The 18,591-nt window shown below is 48.9% G+C and overlaps 6 protein-coding genes across 7 annotated transcripts; 4 read left to right on the top strand and 2 right to left on the bottom strand.

The window, feature by feature from the left end:
• Positions 1-3,490: 3,490 nt before the first annotated feature.
• Positions 3,491-5,476, top strand: ONS95_011161 (uncharacterized protein; the record flags this gene model as incomplete). The annotated part of the gene is made up of 7 exons (XM_058504760.1): positions 3,491-4,365; positions 4,417-4,507; positions 4,559-4,648; positions 4,701-4,792; positions 4,846-5,157; positions 5,212-5,298; positions 5,350-5,476. The coding sequence occupies 7 exons, from the start codon at positions 3,491-3,493 to the stop codon at positions 5,474-5,476; spliced, it is 1,674 nt and encodes a 557-aa protein (XP_058359316.1).
• A 668-nt stretch (positions 5,477-6,144) lies between these two features.
• ONS95_011160 (uncharacterized protein) lies at positions 6,145-7,410 on the bottom strand (the record flags this gene model as incomplete). Its single annotated transcript, XM_058504759.1, has 1 exon — positions 6,145-7,410. One exon carries the CDS (start codon positions 7,408-7,410, stop codon positions 6,145-6,147), a length of 1,266 nt encoding a protein of 421 aa, XP_058359315.1.
• A 174-nt stretch (positions 7,411-7,584) lies between these two features.
• RPN1 (proteasome regulatory particle base subunit) lies at positions 7,585-10,802 on the top strand. Of its 2 annotated transcripts, none has more exons than XM_058504758.1 (3): positions 7,585-7,896; positions 7,948-8,018; positions 8,070-10,802. In XM_058504758.1, the coding sequence occupies exons 1-3, from the start codon at positions 7,749-7,751 to the stop codon at positions 10,575-10,577; spliced, it is 2,727 nt and encodes a 908-aa protein (XP_058359314.1). In that variant the 5' UTR covers positions 7,585-7,748; the 3' UTR covers positions 10,578-10,802. The 2 variants fall into 2 exon arrangements, with proteins under 2 accessions (XP_058359314.1, XP_058359313.1); XM_058504757.1 differs by having other exon boundaries at positions 7,585-8,018; positions 8,070-10,547; positions 10,625-10,802.
• MLH1 (DNA mismatch repair protein) lies at positions 8,120-15,790 on the bottom strand. The gene is made up of 3 exons (XM_058504756.1): positions 13,254-15,790; positions 13,020-13,199; positions 8,120-12,956 (listed from the first exon to the last, which is right to left on the bottom strand). The coding sequence occupies exons 1-3, from the start codon at positions 13,353-13,355 to the stop codon at positions 11,064-11,066; spliced, it is 2,175 nt and encodes a 724-aa protein (XP_058359311.1). The 5' UTR covers positions 13,356-15,790; the 3' UTR covers positions 8,120-11,063.
• On the top strand, positions 13,873-15,090 carry ONS95_011157 (uncharacterized protein; the record flags this gene model as incomplete). Its single annotated transcript, XM_058504755.1, has 2 exons — positions 13,873-14,194; positions 14,276-15,090. The coding sequence occupies 2 exons, from the start codon at positions 13,873-13,875 to the stop codon at positions 15,088-15,090; spliced, it is 1,137 nt and encodes a 378-aa protein (XP_058359312.1).
• Positions 15,685-18,575, top strand: ONS95_011156 (uncharacterized protein; the record flags this gene model as incomplete). The annotated part of the gene is made up of 10 exons (XM_058504754.1): positions 15,685-15,859; positions 15,905-15,935; positions 15,984-16,153; positions 16,263-16,354; positions 16,406-16,535; positions 16,582-16,862; positions 16,906-17,119; positions 17,165-17,257; positions 17,304-17,971; positions 18,024-18,575. The coding sequence occupies 10 exons, from the start codon at positions 15,685-15,687 to the stop codon at positions 18,573-18,575; spliced, it is 2,406 nt and encodes an 801-aa protein (XP_058359310.1).
• Positions 18,576-18,591: the final 16 nt, after the last annotated feature.

The following is an 18,591-nucleotide window of genomic DNA, read 5'->3' as shown; positions in this document are numbered from 1 at the left end:
TGGGAGTCTTTGCCTGCTTTTCTCTGTTCATCTACACTGCACTGCGCTGCGCTGCGTTACATTGTTTGAGATTTAGAAACTCCGCTTTCCAAATAAAGTTTGATAAAAACGATGAGCCGTCTGTCCATGTTGCTGAGGCCGTGACCGAAGAGGGGTCTGAAAGCCCATATTTGGGAAGTGGAGTTTGTGTGGTTTAATGAGTGACATATGTACGGGGGTAAAGTCCTAACTATGTAAGAAAAAGTTGACGCCAATGTCAGTCAGTTTCAGTTTCAGTAGATCGCTGAACCCCATTCCCCCTCGATTTCGCGACCAGGGTTCCCGATAAGCAAGTCTTGCGAATCATCCATGGTAGATCTTGGATAACGGAGAGGAAAAAGGAATCGCATTTCAGATCTCGGGACGTTTGAGGGGGGTTCATGGCGTGGGAGGTGCAGATCCGGGTCGTGGAGGTGGACCGAGTCTGGGAGGCTGGCTGACTGGTAGGCGGGCATAGTACATAATTGCTTTTCGATGCGTACCTCTGTGGATGTCTGGACTACCAGATTATGCCGAGGAGTGTCAGAGCAACTATTCGTGTGAATACAGAGGGTGCTATTTCTTGAGGAATGCTGTTGGCATGTTATATTTTGAAGTTATGTTGGACGATAACTTATTGAGCACAACATGTAAGATACGAATTCCAAAATAGATCTCAGCATTCAGTCAGCAGTTCTTCGTTTGCAATGATGGAGGAAACACGCCATTGCCGCCTTAACAATTATCTAGATATTCAACGGGTGTCAAATCTGATGCGTCATTATTGTCCCGGACGGCCAAGTCGATATATACAAACACCTGCCAATCAGTAATGTCCAAGCCAAGGCAGAACGACAAGCAGACCTTTCTGTTTGAGGATCCTGGAGAACGGGCCCGGCCGGATAGATCGTGATTAGCGAGAGGCAAGGGCTGCTGAGTGGCCCCTGTTCAACTGCAAGTCCAAATCCCACTACCCACAGCCAACGACACCCGCTGGACTGCATCTGCAATCCAGTCCAATCTCATCCCATCACTTCTGAAACACAAATACAATTGTATCATCTTTTAGCTGAGGGCATGCCTTTTTTCGGACTCTCGGCGATTTCTGCAGGGAACAGCCTTGGTGAGCGTTGAAGGCTGTCATCCTGTGGTTGCGTTCGAGAAGGATCGTCTTCGTTGCTTTTTCTCGGGGTAGTCCTAAAACGACACTCTGGATCAATGACAAATGCAAGGGGGCTGACGGAAAGTATTCCTGTCTCGAGCAATTCTCCACTTCACACATAAACAGCTGTCCTGGGATTATAGCAGTAGCCATGTGCTGTGTGAGTGGAGGAAGGGATACCAAGGTGCAAGTAGTCGAAACGAGCGTGCTCCCTCTTCCCTCCACTCTCATCTGTCCCCATGGATGCACTCTCAAACGGCCTGCAATACCGAAAATACTATACACAGGCATCTGGACCCTAGGGCTGGATCAAGCCCATGGCCACGATTTCCCTACATCCCGTCTATTCTGAGCCTGTATTCCCCCATCTGCAGACTCTACCAATGGCATCATTCTCCCCATCCCTGGACATAGCCGACGTGTGGCAAGAGGCGTCTGCGCCATTTGTGAGGTCAAGTAGGGAGAGTGGTATTTTCCAACGATCAGCGTAACCTTATTCTCGTTTTGTTGGCATCGTGGCCAGTCTAGCCTGCCTGCGAACTGGTCTGGGGGAAGCAAACGGGGGGGTCTTAGAGGCGCAAGATGATCAAGTTTGGTTTGTCAGATCATCCGCGCGACCCCTCCATCAGATCTCAGATTTTCTGGTGGAGACTTGACTTTACTGGCATTGAGAACGGTTCTAGCAGTCAGATCTATAATCTAGTCCCTGCAGATGGAAAAGTACCCTGGCAATAGGGAGTAGGTTCTCCGGTGCTGGTAGCCGCAGAAGAAAAGATGTCTCAGGAAGGGAACTTACATCGAAAGACTCTACGATTCATCTTGAGCCTGGTCCTTGTTCCTTGCATGCTTTCCAGTTCTGGAAGCATTCGTGTGAGCAGCCACCCATCCATGCACCCAATCTTCTTTGGCAGAACGAACAGGACATGGAGGCGGAAACCACACACGCACCACTGCCACCTTGCTGCACTTGCATTTCATGTTGTGCAGATGGCTCTTGCTTGCCCCCGTTGCATCCTTAGCATAGCGTGGCATAACATTTATTATAAGGCAGAGCGATCGAACGCACAGATGGCTCTCAGGGGGGCTGCCATAAAGAAGGCTTTGTCCCCTCCCCTCTCGTGTCTCGTGGTTGCGCCTTGCCAGTGCTGTATCTGTATCCGTATCTGTATCGTCCCAGCACTTCTTATCGCTATATCACTTTTGGGGTCATATATCGTTATTGATCTTCCATTGTTGTTGCCCTTCTTCGTTTCATTGTGTTTCTTGCGGCGTTCGAATTGCGCTTCCTGGATTGGTATTGAGTCGTGGAAGCTGTTTCTTCTTTTGTTTACTCTCTAGAGGACTTTTTCGGACTCGGCACGCTCTCGCCGCAGCGCACTTCAGCTTCGACTCGACTCGACCCGACTCGACTCAACTCAACTCAACTCAACTCACTTCGCTTCACCTTCCCGGCGCCTCTTTTCGCTCCTTCCCTTCCTCAGTCAATTCAGGAATTCTCTCTCAACGCGCTCCTCCTTCTCCTCCGCTCATCCCGCCATCGCTCCTGCCCATAACCTCACCTTGACCATTTACCCCTCATAAATACCAGCTGCCCTCATCTTTCTATCCTCTCCCCCTCTCTCTCTTCTCATCAACACCGGAATCCCATCAGATCCATCAGAATCACAATCACAATCTCTACATCACACTCCCATCTGGCTTGATAGCTTCCTATCTTACAGAATCCTCACTCGCTCGATTCATCACCACAGTTGACCCATTTCTCTCAGCAGCAGCACAGCACCAAGAGTAGCAATCGAACCACGCCCGTGTCCGTCCCAGTGACTTTGGTCAAAGAGCACGGTAGGACCATATTTCTGGCAAGCCATTCAAGGTTTGTATTGCTGCATCACCCACAGCATTCATGCACAGCTTGCTGACCTTGGTTCTATAGTCACTTCTATTTGCTTTCTCAGTAAATACAGACTTTGAGCTCTCTTTATAGAGACTGTGTGATTGTACGTTCGTTATGCTCTGCCTCTTTTGTCGCGCAATTGTTTCTCTATGATGCAGGTGGTCAAGGACCTTGTCACCTTTTGGATCTCCATCATCACCTGCACATCATTCACCTTTCTGTTCACTTCTGGCTTCGCTTCCTCTGTCTCTTCGCACGATATTTTCTATAAAAGCTCCGCCTCTCCTCGGTTCTATCCTCGTTCTCTTCAGCATATTCTTTCTCGAGATCAGTTGGGCTAATTCCATCTACCGCAGACTGCCATGTCTTATCAGCACAACACAGACACCTCAATCCACACCCGTTCCACCTCCAACATGTACGCTCCACCTCAAGCTCGTGCCCATCGCGACTCCCAGGGTCAAACTACTATTCCTGGCACACAGACCGATAACTCCATGAACGCCATGATGGCTCAGTTTGGTGGCATGTCCATGTCCGGAACCAGTATGGCTGGCGCACCTGGCCTCGGTGCTGCTCAACTCCCAATTGGCGGTGCTCAGTTCTATTACAATCCCGTCGACAATACCTTTTTGGCCGCTCCCCCTATGTACTCGGCTCAGCCTCTCGCTGCCACTCAACCTACCGATGGCACCTACAACTCATACGCAGCTCCCATGTCATACTATGCCCAAGGTGCCTATCCAAGCTACCTTCCCGCCATGCCTTATATGCCATACACTCCAAGTCGTGTCTCTGCTGGCTATCCAGAACTGTACAAGGAGGTTCCAGGTCTTGAGAATCGACGCGGATCTTACTCCACCAACGAGTCCGCTCCCGGCACTCCCAATTACGGATCGATCTCTCAACGTGAACAAGGTACTCAGATTGTCGCTGTTGATCGATCTCCCTTTGGCTCAACTCCATCGCCACAACAGCTCCCAGTCCAACATGCTGCGCAGCAAGCTAAGCCACTTCCATACAAGACCATCCCTATTAATGTTGATCTTGACGCTTTGCTCGTTCAGCACCCAGCTATTCCTCCAGCCGTTCCTGCCGTCTTCACTCCTCGTGAGAGCATGAGAACTCTTGACCAGAGCTTGTCTAACCCCATCCCGGGCAACCGAAATGTCTATATCCGTGGTCTCCACCCAGATACTGACGATGAGACGCTTGCTGCATATGCTGCTCGATTCGGTAAGGTTGAGACATCGAAGGCCATCATCGACACCAGCACTGGAGCCTGCAAGGGGTAAGCTGCAATCCTTTCTTCTTCCCGGACTTTGTTCTAACTTCTTCCCAGTTTTGGCTTTGCGAAGTACTTCTCTCTTCGTGACTCGGAGCTCTGCATTCGTGGATTCTACAAGCTTGGCTATGAAGTCGGATTTGCTAGGGTACCACACCATGCACCTCATGAGGTCGGCAAGCATACTCACTATACACAGGAGTCCTTCAATTCCCGCCTCAAGGCTGAGGGAGATGAGCAGTCGACTAATCTCTACGTCTCTAACCTTCCCAAAAACATGACCGAGTCGGTATGTTCTCTATTTTTCTTCGTAAGCATGGCTTTTCCTGACATCGGCTCAGGAACTTGGTGCAATCTTCATGGACTATACCGTTCAGTCCAGCAGAATCCTTCGTGATAACCAAAACAACAGCCGTGGCGTTGGTTTCGCTCGGTAAGTCTGGCACATCTTGGACCCTTGTAAGTATTACTAACCTTCTACGACAGTTTCGAGACTCGTGAGATCTGCGAGGAGATCATCAAGAAGTTCCATGGTCAGCCAATTGGTGAGGAAGGTCTTCTTCTCCAGGTCCGCTATGCCGACACTCCTGCTCAGAAGGATCTGAAGCGCATCACTACGGAGCGTCGCCAGTTCCGAACCAATGAGTACAATGTCGGTGCTTATGGTGGCCCTGTTGACATGCTGGCCCTTTCACCTCCTATTCCATCCATGCCATCACCTGTCGGTCCTCGTACTGGCCAGATCGCTGCCCACTTCCCATCCAGAGCCAGTGGTTCTTGGAAGCGTCGTGACAACAGGTACGTCGAAACACAGAGACTGTCACATGGTTTTCAGGCTAACATCTCTGATAGCTCTGCCGGTTCCGTTGGTGGCTTCAAGGACCTTGACCGCAGCGTTAGAGTCTCTACGGCCGAGTCAATCTCAAAGTCAAAGGATACGTAAGGCCTTCTCATTCCAGCTTGGCTTACCTTTTACTGACCAGCAAGCAGCAAGGTTTCGCACTCCACTCCTACGGTCTCTGACGATGGCACGGCTGAGGATGGTGTTACCGTTCACCACGACTCACCCGCTGTCGCCCACGGTGGCTCTACATCCCCTTCTGCTCGCAAGTCTTGAAGACTTTGCCATTGCAGAGGTACTTCATCATCGACATACATTCTCTACACATTCCTCATTGGCAATCCGTATCGCATTTCTAACATTGGGCCTCGACCACATGCGATCTGATGCCTTCATACAGTCATTTGCAGAATTGTTCTTTACCCTTACTCGGTAATTCACCTCTCATACGTGCGTAGATTGCAGACATACATATCCTGTCAACATAGATATGTTGTTCGCATACACTGGTACCGAAATCATCCTCCGAATTTTTTCGATCGGTACATCGCATGTAGACAGCTTCCATCGGTATTTTCAGGCAGAGTGTGGCATATGGGCGGCACGAGCAGGAAACATTGTTTTCATGTTGAGCATCGATGGATTGATATCAAAAAGTATTGCAACTGGCACTGTAAATATTTCTTCCTCTTGCTACTATGGCTAGTTCACTCTAGATGTGGATTTTGTAGCGCAATTGAACGCATTCCACCAATCTAACTTGCAACTGTGATTCCAATGCCTTGGCTTGTGACTTCTTGGGCCTTCAAGGGCTTCGGCTGGTCTTGAAATGATCTTTTGCCTCTATTTGGGCTACTTGAACCATGAAAATAATACGACAGTTCCGCAATGGCGTCTGAGTTCAATGGTCTTAGTTCGTCGGTCGAGGATAGATGGGTGCGTATTCAAGTTCCATCCTTGATTTCAAGTTTTGATATCAGAATGTCATTTCCCAGGCTATCCTTCAAACCAGTTGATTCGTACTCGGTTGTGTGTTGGGAAGGTGGGCTGCATCCTTTGGTCTCGCGATCACTTTGGACTTCCTGTCCATCTTCCACGGCATCTGCATCCTCTTCACTCGTTCCACCTTCACCATCCGAGGATTCCTCATCGCCACGAGCTGCATTTGGATCGCCATCACCATCAACGCCAACTTCTTTCATGTACGCCTCGAGCTCTTTGGCCATCTTTCTTGAGAATCCAGACGCCTCTACTGAAACATCGAGTCTGGTGACACCATCCTTCCCGATCAATTTTCTCGCATCCTTGAAGTATGGGCCCTTCGCATCGCTTGTAAAATGAAAACGTCTTTCAAAGAATCGCTTAATGCAGTTCACGTCTCGGTCGAAATAGTACTCGGCATTTCCGTGGTCAACTGAGACCATTTGAGGAAAGTCAATGAGGATTGGAGTGAGAACAAGGGTTTCAGTCGTCTTATCATCCACGGTCTCCTTCTTTATCTCCTCCTTGATCAGAATATTGAACTCGTTGAAGTCGCCGTGGATAAGTCCGTATTGTGCGAGGCGCATTATCATGGCAATGAGTTCAGCGTAGAGAGAAGCCGGGTCTGGAACTGATGATATTTGGCGCATGGGAAAAGCATCAATCAATGACATGACTATCGTATGTCTTGACTGAGCCAGAGGTTCTGGAACTGGGAACCCGTTGTCTCGCAATGCCGTCATGAAGGTAAACTCTTTGAGTGCTGCCAGTCTGGACATGTACATCCAAGAACCCGATGATCGATTCCGTAAGTAATCTCGATTCGCCTTGACCGTTCGAAAAGATATGCGCCCCAATCTGTGTATCTTCAAAACTCTCTGAACTCCCTGCTCGTCTGCCACTACAAAGATGTCACTCTCCTTGCCCACACCAATCTGATTCCCGACGCTGTAGACATCTTTGCGCTTGCGGTATGTATTAAGGGCAAGGTAGTCGAGTCCTCCGTAGGTCAGGCGGTATCCATCATATTTGGCATTCTTGAGACGTGCGATCAGTCCGACTTTCGCCAGCGCAGATATATTTTTATGTACCCCTCCTCGCTGCCCAGATATTTGTCCGATGAGCGCTGTAGGGACGACTTCGTGGTTCTTTGAGCCCGTCTCAACGGCTGTGAGGGTCCTCCAGTCTTCGGGGGTCAGATATCGCATATGTTTCGTATCGAGCCTCATGGTTGCGAATATGTCTGCTGATTCGCTGTTTGTGAGGGTCTTCTAAATAATTTATTTTCTGCCGCCCACCTGAAGGTGGAGGATCCCTGTCGGAGCTAAAAGTCATCCGCGAAACGAGACGGGCTGCTAACTAAGCGATCAAGCTGTATTTGTACGCGGCTTGGAGTGCCTGAAGGAACCACAACAAATCCGATACCACCTTCAACCTCACCACGAATTTTACGAATATCGCCTTTCGAACCCTTTGACTCAAGGGAATCATCTGTACTTTGCGTGCCATTTTCCAGAATTCATCCTTCTCCTAACTCACACGACAAAGCTCAACACACGCAGCTAGGATGGCGAAGGATGGCGAACCTCCAAAGTCTGTTGACAAGGGCAAGGGAAAGGCCGTAGATGGCGAATCTAGCAAAGCTGAGGAGGTCAAGAAGGATAAGGACGGGAAGCCGCTCGTAAATGGGAAGACTGATAAGCCTACTATTGGAGGTAAGGTGTCAGCCTCGAATTGTAGGGGAACCAGCTAATAGACCGCTTCAGCGCCTGAAGAGCTCAGTGAGGAGGACCAACAGCTCAAGAGTGAGCTGGATATGCTGGTCGAGCGATTGACGGTATGAAAATGGCTACCTCTGATTACTGGATGCTAATATATGTTGGTTCAGGAATCAGATACAACACTTTACAAGTCTGCTTTGGAGGCTATTAAGGACTCTATCAAAACATCCACATCTTCTATGACCGCTGTTCCGAAACCCCTCAAGTTCCTGCGACCACATTACGAGCCGATGATAAAGTTGTACGAACAATGGCCTGCGGGAGATGATAGGACTTCGTTGGCGGATGTACTGTCAGTGATTGGCATGACATTTTCGGACGAAGACAGACAAGATACCCTCAAATACCGCCTGCTCGCGCCAACATCGGACATTGGATCTTGGGGCCACGAATACACGCGGCATCTCGCCCTGGAGATTGGAGAGGTGTACACCAAGCGATTAACAGCAGACGAGCCATACAAGGATCTTATTGATCTTGCATTAGTTCTTGTCCCTCTGTTCCTCAAGAGCAATGCCGAAGCTGACGCTGTGGACCTGATGAGCGAGCTCGAAATTATCGAGGATATCCCCAAGTTTCTCGACAAAGATACATACCCACGAGTGTGCTTGTACATGGTTAGCATGGTCAGTCTGTTGACTTACCCAGAGGATCAACAATTTCTCCGAACCGCGCACGACATCTACAAGCATTATGGCCAGCTTACGCAGGCTATCGTACTCGCTATCCGCCTCAATGACGTTACGCTCATTCAGGAGGATTTCGACTCGACAAAGGATGTGGCGCTGAAGAAGCAGATGGCTTTCCTGATCGCCAGACAACATATCGTTTTGGATCTGCCAACGGACACGGATGACGAGAGGGAAATAGTCGAGTGCTTAAACAGCACCAAGATGCCTGAGCATTTCAAGGCTCTGGCAAAGGAGCTGAACATTCTCGACCCGAAGACGACTGAGGATATTTACAAGAGCCATCTTGAGAGCAACCGCGTGGCTGGGCTTACGAACTTGGATTCCGCAAGACACAACTTGGCTGCAGCATTTGTCAACGCTTTTGTCAACGCTGGATTCGGCAACGATAAAATGATGATGGTTGAGGAGGAGAAGTCCGCTTGGGTTTGGAAGACAAAGGAGGAGGGTATGATGTCCACAGTTGCTTCTCTGGGAACGCTGCTTCTATGGGATGTTGAAGGTGGTCTGGACAAGATCGACAAGTACACTTATGCCGACGAGGACCAAATTCTTGCTGGTGCCATGTTGGCTATTGGTATCATGAACACTGGTGTCAGAATGGATTCTGACCCCGCCCTGGCACTCTTGAGCGACGAGGATAGAATCAACCACAAGAGTACCGCGGTCCGGGTGGCATCGATCATGGGTCTTGGACTTGCATATGCTGGCTCGAACCGAGCTGACCTCCTCGAAATTTTGATCCCTATTGTTGTAGACACTTCGCTGGACATGCAGATCTCGGCAATGGCGGCGCTATCGCTGGGTATGGTCTTTGTAGGTTCCTCGAACAGTGATGTCAGCGAGGCGATTATTCAGACATTCCTTGACGATGACCGAAAATCACAGCTTAAGGATAAGTGGACTCGTTTCATGGCTCTGGGTCTTGGTCTACTGTTCTTTGGTCGCCAAGAAGAGGTTGAGGTTATTTTGGAGACACTGAAGGCTATCGATCATCCAATGTCAAAGCCAACTTCGGTACTTGCTGAAATCTGTGCTTGGGCTGGAACTGGAACTGTTCTGAAGCTCCAGGAGCTTCTTCACATCTGTAACGACCATATCGAGGAGAGTGACGAGAAGAAGGGTGACGAGTTGCTACAAGCATACGCCGTCATTGGTCTTGGTTTGGTAGCTATGGGTGAAGATGTTGGTCAAGAAATGGTCCTCCGTCAATTTGGGCATCTAATGCATTACGGCGAAGCCAATATCCGCAAGGCTGTACCCTTGGCGATGGGTCTTCTAAGCCCCAGCAATCCGCAGATGAAGGTCTATGATACTTTGTCGAGGTACAGTCACGACAATGACAACGACGTTGCTATCAACGCCATCTTTGCCATGGGTCTTCTCGGTGCTGGAACCAACAACGCCAGATTAGCCCAACTCCTGCGACAACTAGCTAGCTATTACCACCGCGACCAAGAATCTCTCTTCATGGTCAGAATCGCCCAAGGTCTTCTGCATATGGGTAAGGGTACGCTTTCTATCAGTCCATTCCACACAGACCGACAAGTCCTCTCTCGAGTCTCTGCTGCTGGTCTCCTAGCAGTTCTGGTCGCCATGATCGACGCCAAGCAGTTCGTGACCGACAAGTCACACTACCTACTCTACTATCTCGTCACAGCCATGCATCCCCGCTTCCTAGTCACTCTGGACGAAGACCTCAAGCCGCTCACAGTCAATGTCCGTGTTGGTCAGGCTGTCGATGTTGTTGGACAGGCGGGTCGACCAAAGACTATCACCGGATGGCAGACACAGAGTACGCCGGTACTGTTGGCGTATGGTGAGCGTGCAGAGTTGGAGGATGAGCAGTATATTCCGTTGACAAGTAATCTCGAGGGCTTGGTCATTCTGAGAAAGGTAGGCTTATCCACTGAACCCAAGACTTGATGGCAATATGAAAATGGTTGAGTTGGAAATTTACTGACAAGAAACAGAACCCCGAATGGGAAGATGGTAAGAGCTAAATGAATCGGAGCATAGGTATGGATTGGAATGAACGGACCGATGGATGAATGAACTTATACTGTATAATAGCGGCGTAGACCTTTGACTGATCTGGAGAGGTTCAGGAACGTCATCGATTAGTCACATTCAATCAAAACGATAGAGATGATATCTGGCGTTTTATATAAGTCTTATGCGATTGTCCCCTTGTAGCCCGTTCATTCTCGATGTTTCTTCATACTATGACTACGAGCAGATAAATTCCGAGCAAATATGACAGCCAAAAACGCCCCGGACTCCCAAGAATGAAACAGCACTAGTACATCCCGAAAGGAACCGTCCTGCCCATATGCAATACGAAAATGCAACAACCATCCAGTACCAAGCCAAGCCCGAGAAGCAATAATATACAGCCCAACTGGTACTTCTTTAGCAGCGCTCAAACACCCTATATAACCCCTTTAAATTCGCAATCTCTACGACACCTCCCTTCATCAACGACTTCGTAGCGATCAACCTTGCCCTGAAAGCCGGAAAAAGAATATCCTCCACCGCCTTCGTAATCTGCTGTCTCCTGGTCTTAATGTCTTCACTGAGATCTTCCTCTGGATCTTCCGGACCAGGAGAAGGCGGCAGCTGTTCCGGCACATAGTATGCTGCTAACTCGCGCAGGAAAGTGGAAAAGCATTCTTTTTCAGCAGTCCAGTTTACGTGTGGTCCGAGCCGAAGGAGAAAGCGTGGAAGTTTGGCCAGGCTGGGCGTGTAGCCTTTTAACAAGAGAGGAATACTGAGCAAATCTCCGTCCTCAGATATCTCCATGGAGAAGTACTCGAGAAGCATCTCTCTGCGATTGATCAGTTGCGCGGAGACTAAATCGGCTACTTCATCAACGTCGAAATCACCTTCGGCTTTGTCTGGCGTAGGAGATGTGCTTTTCTCATGCTGGGCAGCAAGGACGAGTAGTTCCTGAAGGTTGAGAGGAGGTTCAAAACGGACCATGCCGAAGTTTCCGAAGTCGGTGAGGCCGACTTGGTAGAAGTACTCGTTGCAGACCGTGCCGTAGTCCACAAGGAAGAGTTTCACACCTCCTTGAATTGCGGCCAGGCGGCGACGCTCATCAACGACGCCGACGAACGTGTGACCAGCAAATATCTCAGTTAGCTCGTTATGTATCTCGTCGCGGACTTCGGCGCGAAGTTCTTTGACTGTTGCAAGACGACAGACAACGGCTCCTCGATCTGAGGTCTCGTACTCAGTGTCTGCAGCTTGAGGTTGTGCGTCGTTAGGTCCTGAGGTCGTGCTGGCTCGACTCATGCTAGGCGGCAGCATGCTGGTGATTTTGCGGAGTTTGGCATCGGTGCGCACGAGATTGTTCTCGTAGGATTTGGTCTTCGGGGTTGAGGAAGTAGCGTTTGGGGTTCCATCGGCTTCTGTGGTCGTTGACGGAAGTCGTACACCAGGGAGTAGGGTTTGGGTCATGAATGTTCGGCTCGTGTCGACATCTGCGAGCTTGGAGCGTATGTCGGTGCAGATCTTCTCAATGATCTCATCTTCGTTGAGGAAGTTAACTTCTCTCTTCGTGGGGTGCACGTTGACATCGACTCGGTGCGGGTCGATGTCGAGACTCAGATATGTGAAGGGGTGACCACCCTTAGGAAGGAAGGCTGAATACGTCTGCTCGATGGCCTTGCGGATATTTGTAGAGTCAACGGAGCGATGATTGATGAAGAGAAGGAGGGTAGTTTTCTTGACGTGGTAATTTGCATTGGTCGTCCAACCGCGAGCTCGATACCCCCACTGGGAATCAGAGGACGTAAACTCTATGAGTTCGTTTGCCACTGAACTTCCGTGGATTTGTCGGATTCGATCAACAGTGGATGAGCTTGACTGGGTCGAAATGGTAGTGCTGGCTTCTCCATGCTTCTTACAGCTGAAGGCAACCCCGTCACAATGTACAGCATATCTGCCGACTACATCGAGGATCTTATTGTATTCCTCGGATGCTGATCTGAAAGCTCTGCGACGAGTAGGGACATTGTAAAATAAGTCTTCAACTGTGATTTGAGTACCCTGTCTACCTGCAGTCGGCTTCGGATCAGAACTTTGACCGGGTTTCGCGGGAGCCAAACGACCACTATCATAATGTGCTCGGAAAGCGCAGGTAGAGTCTTTCGTTCTGGTTGTGACCGTGAGATGGGCAACATGACTGATACTCGCCAAGGCTTCTCCTCGAAAGCCGTAAGTTCCAATGGAAGTCAGGTCTTCGAAAGACTTGAGCTTGGAGGTTGTGAAACGCTCGCATAATATTGGAAGGTCTTCTTTCTTTGGATTGCGTCAGCCCCCTCTGGATGAAATATAATTTCTATCCTTGCCTCCAAGACTTACGGCGATTCCATGACCATTGTCTGTGATCTGTAGAAGTTTCAAGCCACCATCTTTGACAAGAACTTCAAGTGATGTTGAACCAGCATCGACAGAATTCTCGATAAGTTCTTTCAACGCATGTACGGGGGCAACGATGATCTCGCCAGCCGCAATCTTGTTGACAACATCTGGATCCAGTGCCTGTCACATGATGTTAGGATAGGTGCATGAGGCTGAGAAGCGGCCAATACTTACCCTGATTCTTCGCGGTGCAGTCACACCTGCAAGAGCCTCATCCGCCTTTCTCTTCGTTCCTCTCTGCTCCAGATCCACATCGATATCCATCGGCTCGGCCATCTTCACATATCGTCCATCTGCTGTTTGCACGTAGCTCCTTGGGAGAACAGGGTACCTAGTAATGAAGAGATATGACAGGCTTGAGATGGAAGTGACTATGGGTGCATATTCAAGGATTAAGACAATGGCTAAGTCGCTCTTTCCCGCCCGAATATTCGTTAATGTTTTGTCCCAGATGATGAGTTGAAGTTGAGGTTGGCAGCTTCAGCGCTGGTGGGTATAGAAGATGGTCAGGCAGGGCAGTTGAAGAATGGTTTCAAATGCCACGCCACCAGTCCTCATCCATACTACTGACTAAGCAAGACCTCAGCCAACGGTCTTTGACGTCGGTCGAATGTCAGTCTTCTTTTTCGATTCACCTGATTATTGCATTTGAGAACATTCCAAAACAAGCTCATCCAATATAGGTCGCAGTCAATCTGAATATCTAGCATACCCCATTTCGAGTCCTGAATGTCCATCACCCAATGCCAATCAGATTATCCTCGCCCGCATATCCCATGCCTCGGCCCTCACGATGTTTCCAAGACTGACCCGATATCCTTCGTTTTCATCTCGGTTGCTTCGAACAGATACACTTGTGGATCGTACTCAAACAGGTGTAGGGAGACGATGTCTCCATCTGGCACCTCCATTCCTGCTCGACGACTATACCCCAAGACATCAATTACTCTCCTCCATTGATGCCTCCAAGAAGAGATCTGCTGCATATGCGCACCTTTCGAAGTGTAATTTGTGCCCTCGACTATGCAATGTGAATCGATACGAGAAACCTGGGGCTTGCTTGATTGGAGCTGAGACGGTAAAAGTCAATGTTATTGCTCCACATTTTGGAGAAGGTAGGTGATTCCATAGTGTAGGACTTGTATGCTTAAAAAGTAAGATTCGTCAATATTTGCTGCTAACTTCCTAGCATATAGAACCCTGTATGCAAGGCCACAATGGCTCTGGAAGTGTGTTCTTCTCCGGATGCAATCTCCGCTGTGTATTCTGTCAGAATCATGACATTGCCCATCAACGTAACGGCCAAGACTTGACTCCCGAAGAACTTGGAGATTGGTACATCAAGCTTCAGGATGTCGGAAAAGTACACAATATCAACTTGATCACTCCTGAGCATATTGTTCCCCAGGTCGTTCTTTCAATACTCCACGCTCGCGATCACGGCCTGAAGCTTCCAATTATTTACAACACTTCGGCGTTCGATTCTCTGGCATCTATCGAACTGCTTGATGGATTGGTGGATATCTATCTTCCCGACTTCAAGGTCTGGAATGCTAGTACCTCCAAGCGCCTGCTGAAAGCCGACGATTATGCAGCCGCCGCCATGGAAAGCGTCAAGGCTATGCAAGCCCAAGTTGGAGACTTATGCTTCACGCCTGATGGTATTGCCAAGAAGGGATTACTTGTCAGACACTTAGTCATGCCTGGCTATGAGTCGGAAGGCGAAGAAATCATGAAATGGATGGCAAGCAACGTCTCAAAAGATGTCTTTGTCAATATCATGGAGCAGTATCACCCAGACGCTCACGTTGGGAAAGCGAAGCAGCCTCGTCGGTCAGCAGTAAAGCCTGTACATGTAGGCGAGGAGCCTTTATCAGAGAGGGCAGTACGGTACGAAGAGATCAACAGACACGTCACGAAAGAAGAGGTCTCTACAGTCAGGATGGCTGCTGAGAAAGCAGGACTATGGCGATTCTGCGATCCTCCAAAGCATGATGGCTTTGCATTGTGATTGTTTGAAGTCGCTTCAAGATTATTGGGTTGCATGCCTCTGAATACAGAGCAGACTGCAGTATTTAAAGCGTCTCCAAATATGACTATACTATACGATTGTCAAATTGCAGAAAGAGGCCCTTCAGTCGTCACATGTGTGAGACTTTTGAATTCTACCCTTTGCATCCGAGCTCACCACAAGTAAGAAATGCAGAAGGTACGATACATCGTGTTGAGGAATGAACGATTTTTTAGCACAGGCACATAAGGAAATCAGCATGCAATGATCTCAAGCAATGATCCAAAGCAATGATTCCAAGCTCTCTGCATGGAGCTTTGCTGAGGAAAAGCTAAAGCTATAAACCTACCAATCGCGGTTCCGGTCACTACAGAGTGTCAAATGTATCTTCAAATTCTTTGGATCACCTATGTAAGAGGGGCCGTGCCCTGAAATTTGGTAGAGTCGCTCAATGGGTTGCTCTTTCCATACATCCAAGGGTCTGGGAATCTTCATCCTCACTCGAAATAAACATTTCGTCTCATCAACTTCCGCGGTCTCAGTTGTTTGGCGTCTGGGTACCGCTCGACCAAAATACGCATGAAATTGCTCGCAATGCATCCCGAAGCCGCGTTCTTTTTGGTTTTCGCCTTCCTTACACTCACTCACTCGCTCCACCTTAATCCCCGAGATCTCAACGCTCCTTTCTTACCCTGCTACGACTACATCATTGTTGGTGGCGGGGTCTCCGGTCTTGTAGTTGCGAATCGTCTCACTGAAGATCCCAATGGTACGTTGTCGTAGATGCTTGTAATATATTTCACTGACAAAACAGTGACGGTGTTAGTCCTGGAAGCTGGCGACCTGTGGGTGTTTCGCTGCAAACTAAAACGGCGTCGCTGATATCCAGGCAGTGATGACTACGAAGACTTGATTCTGTTTCCTATCGAAGATGGCTATGGTCTTGGAACGAAATACGATTGGAATCTCTGGACTGTTCCTCAGACATACCTCGACGGTGCATCACGACCGTATGATATGGGGAGAGGAGTGGGTGGTGGCAGCTTGATTAATGGAATGTGCTGTAAGTGATTGTTCGATGGAGCTGATATGAGTTGATCTTGTGCCACCTTCTATCAAAGACTCTTGAGACGTAGGGGTGGCCTTTCCCATGCGTATTCTCATTGTTGCAGGGACTAGAGGTGGCCGAGCCGATTATGATGCCTGGGCTGCTCTTGGCAACGAAGGCTGGGGTTGGGATGATTTGCTGCCGTACTTCAAGAAAGTACGTTGGATTATCCTACCCTAGCGAATCATCTGCTAATACGACCTAAAGAGTGAGAACTACACCGACAACGTGAATGCTGAATTCAGCCACGAGCTTTATATCCAACCTGACGCGGCTACACATGGTACGGACGGCTATGTCCATGTCAGCTATCCGCGATACTTTTACAACCAATCTCGTGCGTATGAATCAATTTCACTCTGGGCAATATTGACGTGGCATAGATCTCTTCCTGGATGGCCTGAGAGAGCTTGGCATTCCAGTCCTGACTGACCCGAACAATGGAACTGCTGCTGGTGGGATGCTCATTCCTGACAGTATCTCTCCTGACAATCAAACACGATCGAGTGCCAGGCTGGGCTACTACGATGGTTTCATTGACAGTCGCCCGAATTTCCACATTGCAAGCCAACAGCACGTTACGCGAGTGCTTCTCGACCAAGATGCTCCAGCCAATGTCACGTCTCGAGACTATCCACCAGGGCAATGGATCGGCGGTGTTGAGGTAGAGTAACTCCCCATTTGAAGCACAGAGCTAACTCAGATAGTTTGCAACGAAAGGAACTTTGTCCCTTCGCAATGTTAGTTGCTCGCGGGAAGTAATTCTTGCAGCTGGGGCAGTGCATACACCTCAGATCCTTGAATTGTCAGGTATCGGTAGTCCAGATATTTTAGACGACTTTAATATTCCAGTGGCCATCAATCTTCCCGGCGTAGGAAATAACTTTCAAGACCACCCGTATGTTGGAGTCATTTATTATTGTAAGTTATTTTCAGGGACTTGCTTGCGATTTACTAACTCAGAAGATGATAATGCCTCGTATTTCAACATCAACATGCTCAACTTCAACCCGACCCTCTTGGATCAGGCCGCCCGAGAGTATTATGTCAATAAGACCGGTACGTATCTTACAAGACTGGAGACGTTCTCCCTAAATATCTTCAGGTCCCTGGACAGCCGGAGCAATCAACACTGTCGCTTTCCCCTCACTACCGTCAATCTCCAAGAATTGGACGGCCATGATGGTAGATGCTTTGAATCAGAATGCTTCTCTACATCTCCTCCCTGGTCTCGATGGAACTATAATTGCAGGATACGAGGCCCAGAAAAGAATTCTCGTAGCAATGTTGAGTCGTGATGATGTTGGAGCTTATGAGATATTGAACGACAATGTTGGACTTCTTGCAGTCGCAGCAATGCATACTTTCTCCCGCGGAAGTGTTCATATTCAAACGAGAAGCTCTTTCGACCAACCAGCCATCGATCCTCGGTATTGTTCAAATCCTCTTGACTGTCAGATCATATCTGAAGGATTACTTTTCAACAATCGAATTATCAAAACTGCTTCAATGAGAGTTTTGGATGTTGCTCCGTACTACCCATTCTTCCAGGACGCTACATTGGAAACTCTGATGCCAGCAATTCAGAGCGGTATCAGAACAGAGTTTCATGGTTCTGGTACGACTTCTATGTTGCCCCTCGAGCTTGGTGGTGTTGTCGATACACATCTCCGCGTATACGGGACGAAAAATCTAAGGGTAGTTGATGCTGGAATCTTCCCGTTGGTGCCTGCAGCTCATTTACAGGCACCGGTGTACGCGGTTGCAGAGAAGGTAAGTCCCGGAGCATGTTAGTAGACATTGACATGCTGATGATCTTAATCAGGCTGCAGATATTATCAAAGCTGACAATGAGGGTTTGACTCCTCGTGGATGCGGTATGGACTCGTCGTTTGCGAGATCCGGTCCACTGGTCTCCAACCATATCAGCTCGTTTTTGAAGCCAACTTTTTCGTCGGTCACTAGTGCCCACCCATCAGCTTCGACGTTCCCAGAGCTTCTCGATTCGCAGCTGGCTGTCAATTTCACTCGTTGGAACTCTTCTTCTCAAAAGCCACCTCTCTTGGTAGCTTCTGGGGCTGCGTTTGATCAACTTCCCTCAACTATCAAGTCAGATGCTATTCTGAATGCAGCTTCTATCTTTCTGGCAAATCCACCGCCGTTCTCATCATTTATCAGCATCCAGGCTTTCACTCTGCGAGATGGAGCCATTCCAGCATCGACCACCACCAGTTCGGGATTGCACATAGCTACTGCTAGCTCCACAACCTCCAGCAGTGCCAATGAAACCAATACTAGGAGCTCAACCGTGGTCACTAGTATTGTGGTTGTGACGATGAAAGCTCGAGATGATGCTTGTAGCGCTACTGGCGAGTAACGAACGTATAGGAGGG

The sequence above is a fragment of the Cadophora gregata genome (genome assembly GCF_030347475.1).
Source record: "Cadophora gregata isolate MNR1 chromosome Unknown scaffold_5, whole genome shotgun sequence".
NCBI classification, from domain to species: Eukaryota; Fungi; Ascomycota; class Leotiomycetes; order Helotiales; family Ploettnerulaceae; genus Cadophora; species Cadophora gregata.
This window is presented reverse-complemented; position numbering and strand designations above follow the sequence as displayed.

What these genes read in the sequence shown, in the direction of transcription:
- RPN1 (XM_058504758.1), top strand. Translation starts at nt 7,749, where the DNA reads ATGGCGAAGGATGGCGAACCTCCAAAGTCTGTTGACAAGGGCAAGGGA. An exon ending in TGATAAGCCTACTATTGGAG is followed by an intron (nt 7,897 to 7,947) that starts GTAAGGTGTCAG and finishes AGACCGCTTCAG; the next exon opens with CGCCTGAAGAGCTCAGTGAG. An exon ending in TGCTGGTCGAGCGATTGACG is followed by an intron (nt 8,019 to 8,069) that starts GTATGAAAATGG and finishes ATGTTGGTTCAG; the next exon opens with GAATCAGATACAACACTTTA.
- MLH1 (XM_058504756.1), bottom strand. Translation starts at nt 13,355, where the DNA reads ATGGCCGAGCCGATGGATATCGATGTGGATCTGGAGCAGAGAGGAACG. An exon ending in CTGCACCGCGAAGAATCAGG is followed by an intron (nt 13,200 to 13,253) that starts GTAAGTATTGGC and finishes ATCATGTGACAG; the next exon opens with GCACTGGATCCAGATGTTGT. An exon ending in ACAATGGTCATGGAATCGCC is followed by an intron (nt 12,957 to 13,019) that starts GTAAGTCTTGGA and finishes CGCAATCCAAAG; the next exon opens with AAAGAAGACCTTCCAATATT.